The sequence below is a fragment of the Cottoperca gobio genome, chromosome 12 (assembly GCF_900634415.1).
Source record: "Cottoperca gobio chromosome 12, fCotGob3.1, whole genome shotgun sequence".
Taxonomy (NCBI): Eukaryota; Metazoa; Chordata; class Actinopteri; order Perciformes; family Bovichtidae; genus Cottoperca; species Cottoperca gobio.
The window spans coordinates 2,083,347-2,093,432 of NC_041366.1; the positions used below are offsets into that span (position 1 = coordinate 2,083,347).

Below are 10,086 nucleotides of genomic sequence, written 5' to 3' on the forward strand. Positions count from 1 at the left end.
ACTATTATCCCCACAATCTAAGCCTTTCTCCAGGAGAAAGGGGACTTTGAAATGTTTTAATATAGTGCATATTTATATTAATTTCTTCAAGTTAACAAATCAACAAGTGAAAAAACACTTTAATATTCACATTTTAAGACAAAACACAATTGAAGCCAAAAAGACAACTTGAGACAAAGACTCAATAACAAAGAAACCCTGGTGAGAATCACATCCACATTTAGTCATCTCACATGTATATGATACCTTGCAAAAAAATATTAATTGTTAGACTGTGGGTTGAACATTAAACACTTCTAAAACTTCTATGAGAATTGTCTACTTATGTTTTTAGCTCTAGTGGCTAGAAATCCCTCTGAGAGTCATCTGTAATGTTTCTGAGAATAAAGTGTTACTTTCACAGTAGTCTGACATAATGTTCGCCCATCATGCCCCAATGTACAACTTTTCATACCATCCAAACACTATTGCAGTTAAACTAGTGGATCGTGAAGAATAGGATTGACTTCTGGTCTACGAAATTTCAACATGAATTTAAACCTGTAAACCTGCTGAAAAACAGACAAGAGGGATGTGTGTCACTTTAAGGCAATTAACAACAACAACGTATGGTATTCTGTGGCTAAAAACATTACAATCAAACAACTTAAATCAAACCTGATGGATAACAATGTTAAAATAAAATTCTCACAAATGGTGTAAAATGCAAAAAATGAAAGTACACTGACCAATGTTTCAGTGTGTTGGTGGCTGAAACTGACTTTGTATTCTCATTTTTTAATTGACAGACCTCAACTTGAAAATAAAAGTGCAAACCATAATCGTCAATTAGCATTTGAATTGAGATGAAACCATTTCTGAACAAATACATTTCCCATCTGGGGATCAACAAAAGCTTATCTTAACCTATGAAAAAAAAAAGTTGGCCATTTTCATAGTGGTTGACTTTGACAGAGTTCATGCAAGGACCCTGCAATTATGAACATTTTTCATTTTCATATTCATTTGGGACAAGCTTACATCAGGACATCATTTAAATTCAAAAACAAATTTCATTAAGGTTGTACACTGTCAACCAATTCATCTTCATCATGTCATTGTATCAGTGATGTACAACATTATTTGTCAATGGTATTTTTATTTGTAACTGTAAATTTGTTCCCTTATCTAATGATTTCATCTCAATATTAGCAGCCATAGAATTCCATACAACAGAGTAACATATGAATTTAATGACAGTTGTGAAGACCTTTCCCAAGACAATATTCCATTCCACATTCCTGTTTAAAAGCTTAAGTAATTTTGATAATAGAGCCAATAACACTGTAAATTTACAAAGCCAATAATACTATTAATACCCACCTTTCTTCAGCATCCAAAATATTTTTGGGGCTCAATTGGAAGAATGGATGAAAACAACACCTAAACTATCACATCTTAAAATCAATATATAACATGATGAATTTAACATTGATTCATTGGCCAAATTCACTAAGATATAACAGCTGATTCTTTTTACATTTGACTGTCACCTCATATGTGCTTAAAATCCATTATGTTCTCAAATCTTTTGATCTTTTGCCTTTAAAAGACTAATGACGTGAGCAGTCCTCTCCCTATGTTCTGTGTTGTCTCCTGCAGATTGAATCATGAATTAAGATATTCAAAGATGAAGTAAAATTAGGATTCCACCTTAATACAGATTGAAGACAGCGCTGTTAGCCCTCCCATGCCTTTTATAAGGTCTGAAAAGTAGGGCAGCAAAGGCAAACTACTCCAGTGAAGCCTATTAGATGTGTTCAATGAGATGGGCAACTAAATGTGTGTTCATGACAAGCAAGGCAAGAGGGAGAGGGACACATTTAGTAACATCCCTGCCCTTTACAAGGTAAAAAAGTCCTTTTAGGCCATAGTTTGATGCCGTTACAGGAGAGGCACAGCTCTTCATCAGCCATGTCAGTAGTCAAAACATGTCATGATGGCGTCTCTGTCAAATTTGAAATTGAGGAAAGCCGTGGAGGACAGCAGATGCTCAGAGTCTCTGCTGTGGACTGTCTGGGGACCACTAGAGCTGCTTGGTGCCAAATCTGTGAAAAGAAAAGCTCATTTACACGTTTCATTTATGGAGGACGTTAGCCTTTAATCTCAGGAACTATGTTGAAAGGAAGATGTTTATTCCCCATTTAGCTTGCTGTTGTCCCAGCATTCATTTAAATGTGCCACAACTAGTGCTCCTCATTTAGCCGCTGGCACACATGCAGTTCGTTATAGAGCCTCCTGCGGGTCAAGGCTGGTCAAACCGCTCTTGAGGCTGCTGACCCTCAAGAGCCACACCCCTAATTGGAAATTATTGGGACCCTAAAAATAATTTGTTAAACTTGCTTCAAAATATTCTCTTACATTTGAATGAATCGTGCCCTCAGTTGAGCTCTTTCCACTCAAATCACTGTTCTACCATATGGCCCGCGGTTGTTCACGCCAGTAACCTTTAACAGACTTAACATTTGTCACATTAGCAGATACAATGCAGCAGTAAAATCTTTTTATTTAGCCAAGTTAGCTTAGCAAAGTGGGTGCCGTCTCAAAGTTAGACATGTTAATTGCACAAACCATACCTCTGTCAAAACTGTCTTGCAGTCTTCTGGGTTGAAGTCTTTTATCTTCTTTCTGTAGAAACAGTAGAAGAGTGCAATGCTTGTAATTAAACCATCATTAACAGAGCAGCACCATGCCAAAGTTGATCATTTTCTAATTCTGCATAGAGTGTCTTCAAAACTTAAGATTCACTGGCTGTGCAATGTTCAGGAATTTCACTTTGTGGCTGATGACTGGCATGGAGGTTTGAATCACACTCTACTAAAAACAGCAATCTGAAATCAAATATGGTTTTGCACTTACTAAGACAGTCTTCACCTGCTGGTTGTTGGCTCCATTGTCATTCGCTCCTTTCTTCACACAAGACGAGTCCTGACATTTCTTCACATTGCCTTTTAAACTTGGGTTCTGCCGAGCAAAGAACAGAAGTTAAGAGTAAACTGTGATGTAGCAACTCTGCCCCAAGCCGCTGAAGGATTATATGACTGAACCTGCACTTCATCTGTCCCTCGTCTCAAAAAGACCAAAATGAACGGTGTGTTAAGGCTGTCCTCATCAACTCTGTACTGTACACAGAAGTCGCGGCTCGGTTTAATACAGCAGAAAAACACTCAAATGCATACGTTTCCTTTCATTTAGTTTATAACAAACAGTAGTGCAAATGTCAAAGACAAAACCTTCCTGCTGGGGACGGCGGTAGCATTTTGTCTACGGGCAACTTTGGTATATTATTTTCATTTTAACATAAGTCACAAAATGCTTTAAATCTGAAAAGCATCTCTTAAACTATGAAATTGAAAACACAAAATAATGACTGGTACATTCCAGATAATAATAATAATAATAATAATAATAATAATAATAATAATAATAATAATAATAATAATAATAATAATAATAATAATAATAATGTTAAAAGCAATCTCAAGGCGCTAAAAGATATTCTATTGAAGTCTATTCTCTAAATGATGCGTCCATTGTTAGTCAAATCTTTCTCCACCATTCATGGAGTGTAGTTAGCAGATGTGTCGTCTACTGACATTCGATGGCCAACTAGCAACATTATCTATTCACACACACTCCGCAGCTGACAGAAGACATCAGCTGTTATATCATGCATCAACAGACTTCAGCAATGAACAACATAACATAGTAATTCATCTCCCTGCAGACATTACCATAAAGACAAATGCAAGACATCACATTAATGCATATGACTGTTGGAACAGGTCCACCAGTGAGATGTGGCTGCAGATTACATTAGCTGCTGGATGGGAGCAGAAAGACTCCTGATGCATTCAAATGTAATCTTGTTAAAAGATATTTATTATTATTATTATTATTATTATTATTATTATTATTATTATTATTATTATTATTATTATTATTATTATTATTATAGCAACAAATCATTTGAATCCTTTCTTTGCAAATAACCACTATAGATGACAATGACAGAGGGATAATAATGTGTGGCGAACGAAGTTCGTCTGGAGCCTCGGGTTAGGGGCCCAACTTGGTCAATCTTGTCGCCCTGTTCGTATTTGCTGACAGCAGCAAGACTTCAGTGTGACGTCATGTTTAAAACAGCTGCAGAATATTTTTCATTTTTGTGAATAGTTCCGCTTGTCCTTTGGTTGAATCAAGAACTTTATTCATTTACCATTTGTTAATGATGGTTAGTTAAACTTTAGTTAATATTTATTTTACAGTTAACAAACAATGAAATAAATTAGAATGTTTACTTATTAGTAATACTATAATTGATGTTATTTTAATAGTTTGTTGCACACATTATAACATTGTATATACTATATTAAGTAATGAATATCAAATCATTTTAAACCTTTAAGAAATCATTTGTAAAAGATCTATAAACATTACCATTATATTACATCTATAGATGGAGACACTAGTTATTGACCATTGACACAGTATCAACTATTTATGTGAATAATGTTTAAAGATGCTTTACAAAGTGTTTATAAACCATTTAACAAGGTATAATAATCATCAGTTGCAACTTCATAATAATAATTAGTAAACATTAATTATCATTTCATTGTTCATCGACAGTAAAATAACTTAACTGAAGTTTAATTAACTATCATTTTGACATGTATTAATGATCGTGATTATTAAATGCTGCTGTTACATAACGCTTCACTTTTCTAACCTGGTTGAGCTCATACTGGCTGAGCTGGCCCAGAGCCTTCTGCTGCTTGTGTTTTGCCCAGCCGTCTCCTGGAAATGCTTCATTACCCGCGAGGCGGCGGGATTTTGACCTAAAAGACAGAAAAAAACCAAAGTGGATATTTTCTATTGTACCAGCTGGATGGTCCACTGTTGGCGGCTGAGAAGGTAATGTCTTTAACTTCTGCTAGGCTCCAACACTGTGGCATTCAGGAAATATCTCCAAAAGCTGTCCACCTCTTCAGAACACTGCTTGTTTGTTATCCTTATAACAAATTAGCAACAGCGGTTATTGGTGCTAATCATCAGAAAAAAAGAAAAACAAATAACTAAATTCCCATTCTTTTACTTTTTAATATGTTGCGTGTGAAAGTTGAAAGCACAGAGCGTACGGGTGCAGCGAGTAACCGCCTAAAGACGTGATGCAATTTAGCAAGAATTTAAGTAGGTTCTCAAAAACTATATCACGTGCCCTGGGGCCTGTTAGCTACGGAGCAGGTAGTGTACAGTGGGTTTATCAGAGACTTTCACTGAAAAAAGATGCTCGCTGTTGCTGGAAACCAGGCTCATGAGAGATGGGTTTGTTGGCTAGAAAGCAGCTGACAGAAGCTATAACGCAGAGGGGGTCGAGGGAAGCATTCTCTGTGAAAGGGACATGTATTTGGCTGTTATTTGAGAAGTGATCGTACGTTCGCCTGGGGATTGATGAAGGGTCTTTACCGAGCATTGTCTGAAGGTTTGCCTGGAGTGTTGCCGTTGTTTGCAAAGTCCTCGTCGCTGTCTGTTGACTCGCCTCTCAGCCTGCCGATCCATTCTCGCAGCGGCCTGTACAGGTGGAGCAACAAACGAGATACAGTACGTTTATAGGCTTCAGAGACATGCCAGGGCTCTTAACTCTGTTCCCCTGCTTCCAGTCTCACCACGTCCTGACTGCAGCTCTGTTCTTATTACACATACACAAGTTATCTTCTTCTCATCGCACTCTCAGGAGGAGAGCAAATACATGTATATTGCTTTAATGGAAAAATATTAATGATGAAAGTAATAAATCAAAAGCGCACCTTATGAATGGAATGGCCATGAAAAATCTGTTGGGGGCAAGTCCAAGTTTAGACTTTGGGGTCATGTCATTCCTGTGACATGGCAACTTCTCAATAGGAAACCATTCAATGTTCTACAAGAAAAGAACAACAAGATTTGGAAACGTTCTTTCAGTTACAAAAAGCTGGAAATCTATGTCATGAGAAAATGTGTAAAAAAGGAATTCCTACCCTGATCTCTTTCCTTGTTTTAGGGTTGAACTTGGTATCCTTCGAGACTCCTGGTATGATGTAGAGCCGCACCACCTGGTCAGTGATTTTCTGCTCTATGTACATGTCTTTGCAGATGCGATTCTTGATGTCAAAGCCTGTCTCCTCCATCACCTGGAGAACACCCAGTATGTTGAGCTGTGAACTACGAACATGTATTATACATTATGCTTTTAATGCTTTCAGTTGGTCAGACTCACTTCACGAACTGCACAGTCATGAGGAGCTTCATCCTCATTAACTTTCCCCTTTGGAAAGCCCCAGCCGGACTTTGCAAGGTAGCCCTGAACAAGCAGAGCCTGAAGAGAACAGAGGAAGCAGTGAGCTGCAGCACATGTGGAGGTTTTACTCAACAGGTGTACACTGTGTGTCAGGGCATGCTTCATAACAAAGATATTACTAGTCTGAACGTAAAGGATGATAATAATAATAATAATAATAATAATAAGTAATGATTTCACTTTCAGACCTTATTTGAAATAGACATGTTTTGGTGATATTCTATATTTTCCACTCACTCATTGATCTGTACTGAAGATCCATCCTGGTTTCTCTCATACTTCCATTTGATCTTTTTTGGAGGCATAGCATTTATTTTTCTATATCTCAATAAACATATCTCAGTTCCTACTTTTCAAATGTCATTGCATTGATTGTTTCTTTTAAATCATTTATTTCTGTTTGCAATGAGTACAAAATGCCTAATTTATTAGGTTTATGCTGTAGACGCATCATCAAACAGTGTGTGGCGATAATCCACGTCTGTAAAATAAGGTGTTTGAAGCAAAACATTTATATAATAACACATTGTTATTGTTGGGGAGGTTTTACCACAACAGTATTGTCCTAATATGGCAAACTTAGCAGGAAAAGAATACAAAGCCATTTGACACAAAACATGAGATATTGTATAAAAGTGGAGAATGAATAAGAAATGCTTAATGGTCTACTGTTTCAGTCTTCATGTGAGGCACCTGAAAGCCTTAATCCAAGCTAGGTAACATCAACACAATGGGGAGATTGGTCTCTACATGGGGTTTGTTGAAAAGAACAAAAGTAAAAGAAGATCATTCTGGTTCATTATAACCGGAGTCTTATGTTTGTTCTTTTGGACATCATCTGTTACGATAACATTGTACTCATCAAATCCCTTGCTGAGATTTGGGAACAAGATTTTCTTTATTATGTTTTAAGTATACTGTATGTTGCATTGCCAGGGGTCGGGAACATATGGCTCGCGAGCCATATATGGCTCTTTCGATGACGCGATATGGCTCGCAGACAATTTTGAGCTGACATTTTTTAACATGATTAACAAATAATAAATAATTATACTGTGTCATTTTAAAGTAAAACATTTAGCAGCGGATTTGTTTTTAGTTCTCCCCTCTCCTTTCCTCCGCTCTGTCTCAGACTGCACAGCGCACACACTTACACACGTGTGTGTGTGTGTGTGTGTGTGTGTGCGCGTGTATAGGTGTGTGTGTAGGGGTGTAGGGGTGTAGGGGGCGGAGCCCCGCCCGTCGCGAAACCGAGCAGAGGAGAAACTGCGCAAAGCAAGCAATAGACCGGGGGGGTCAAACTCATTCACAGAGGGCCAACATTAAAAACTGGGACTACGTCGAGGGCCAAACACGGTCCACAATTATTGAACAGGATAAACAAAGTGCAAAAAGATATGGAACATATTTTAGTCAACTGCAAACGGATTGCTGAGCAGTTCAGTTTTCATTTCTGAGCTGCAAAGTCGGCAAATGCGCTCAGTTTATGAGCAGAATGCGCGGTGGAGATGTTTGTCAGTGTTTGGAAACACGCAGTGACCAAAGTTTCCTTCTGCATCAGAGTCTCCCACAGAAAGCTCGGCTTAGAAAGCTCGCACTGCATCATACATGTCCGTGATCACATGGCCCTGAAGCTGCAGGTTTAACTGTGAGATGCTTCGTTATGTCGCACACAAAGGCCAGCTCACATCGTCCCAGAGATCTGTGGTGTCTTTCCCTTTGCTTTCCAAAAACTTTCATTTCATTTACACATTTAGATTCTTCCTCAAATGTATTTTCCCGTGGTTGTGCCATGCATTGATTTAATTACCAAAACCGGCGGGCCAGTTATGACAGACATATGATATTTTCTCGCTGGTCGGATATAATTGCCTTGAGTTTGACCCCCGTGCAGTAAACACTGACACGTGCTCATATATGAGATAAATAACGTAAGCGTTTAGTTTATTTAATAAAAGAGCACGTGTTCAATGAAACACTGATACCGCTATTAGTACTCGGAGACGTGTTATATTAAAAAATGCACACGCAAACAAATATTTGGCTTTTATGGCTCTCCCAGCCAAAAAGGTTCCCGACCCCTGTACTACGCTGTAGCTTTTGTGCATTCGACAATAAAGCCTTTGAATCTCAGCAAATATGAACCATGACCAAGTATTCTTGACCCGCCCTTTTTAGTGATGTCACTGTGTTTCCAGATCTCAACAATTTACTTGGTGAGTACAATGTTTATATCACGGATATAAATGGTAAACAAAAGTGTGAAAATAAAAGCCAAATAGTCGCAATGCAGAAGTACGCTACTTTATAAACGCTATGTCAGATATTGCTGCAGTGCACGAGTGTGAAAAAACAACTCACGTTTTCGAGCGCTTCATCTAGAATGATTGCTCCATAAGTAGGTACACCCATCTTGTACTCCTTCCACTGTTCCAGGATTTTCTGAACATCTTCTCCATGAGGCAACAGAAACGGACAGTGATGGAAGAGTTTGCATCTGTCAAGGAAAACCACTTCTAATGACGTCTAACATGAGCAACACATCTGGCTTCCTGCTCTGAGGATCCGGCTGAAGGGGTGCCAAGTCACTCATCATTTCTTTAAGGGGGTTGTTATTACAACCAAAAGAGCATTTTAAGGTTTAAGAAAGGTATGCTTTGGAATATGTGCAGTACAGTATAGTGGATATGAATGAATAGCAATTAATGTATTAATGCAAAAACATGAGTTTAAAAATTCACATCATCAAATGTAAGGATATCTGCTTTGGCGAAGTCTCTTATCCCACAGTGAGGAGCTCCTGGGGTGTTCTGCATGCAGAAGTCCAGGTAGAACCAGTGGGCCAGCTCGATCTGGAAGCACACCCGGATAGCGTTGTCCCTCTCCTCACTGGGGATGTGCAGGATGAACCGGCTGGAGAAACGGGATTAGAGAACAACATGTCAGGGGGCTCTGCGGTAAAAAATAAGCTGTGGGCTCTTATTGTAGAAACATTCTGCCGCTGTCCACCACTGCAGAGAGACTCAGAAGTCACCCAGCGACAAGAAGTGGGGAAATTAAGAAAATTTAAATGTCCTCCGTCACATGGGAATGTCAACCAATCATTCTTCTTTTGATACCCACGTGAAACAGAAGCACAGAATTGATTTCGACTCAACTCAACTAAATAAAAAAATAAAACAAGAAAAGCTGTTCTATTCTGTGCAATGTACCTTTAATACTGAGCAGAAACAAATCACTTGGGAAATGAACTACTTTGTCATGCGCCAGTGTATAATATAATAAATAAATAAATAAAATAAATATATATATAAATAAATAAATAAATAAATAAATAATATATATTTATTTATTTATATAATATATATATATTTATTTATATATATAATTAATTATATATATATATATATATATATATATATATATATATAAAATATATATATAAAATATATATTATAATATATATATTATAATATATATATATATATATATATATATATATATATATATATATATATTATAATATATATATATATATATATATATATATTATAATATATATATATATATTATAATATAATATATATATATATATATATATATATATATTATATATATATTGCTTCTCTGTAATTGTTTTGCATATGAGAATAAATAAATAACATAAACGTTGATACCAGCAACACCATCACTAACTATGACCTGTG

The 10,086-nt window shown here is 37.0% G+C and overlaps 1 protein-coding gene across 2 annotated transcripts in view; it reads right to left on the reverse strand.

Moving 5' to 3' along the window:
- Window positions 1–101: 101 nt before the first annotated feature.
- dcp2 (decapping mRNA 2) overlaps window positions 102–10,086 on the reverse strand; it is a 10,899-nt gene continuing 914 nt past the window's right edge. Inside the window, exons 2-11 of one of the 2 annotated variants that reach the window (XM_029445186.1) lie at window positions 9,141–9,292; window positions 8,741–8,868; window positions 6,299–6,397; window positions 6,060–6,212; window positions 5,850–5,962; window positions 5,509–5,613; window positions 4,772–4,880; window positions 2,914–3,003; window positions 2,616–2,667; window positions 102–2,087 (exon numbers count right to left, since the gene is read on the reverse strand). In XM_029445186.1, the coding sequence (XP_029301046.1) occupies window positions 1,957–2,087; window positions 2,616–2,667; window positions 2,914–3,003; window positions 4,772–4,880; window positions 5,509–5,613; window positions 5,850–5,962; window positions 6,060–6,212; window positions 6,299–6,397; window positions 8,741–8,868; window positions 9,141–9,292 (1,132 nt within the window). In that variant the 3' untranslated portion in view covers window positions 102–1,956. Of the gene's footprint in view, window positions 2,088–2,615; window positions 2,668–2,898; window positions 3,004–4,771; window positions 4,881–5,508; window positions 5,614–5,849; window positions 5,963–6,059; window positions 6,213–6,298; window positions 6,398–8,740; window positions 8,869–9,140; window positions 9,293–10,086 lie in introns of both variants that reach the window. The other variant, XM_029445185.1, reaches the window with a different exon arrangement.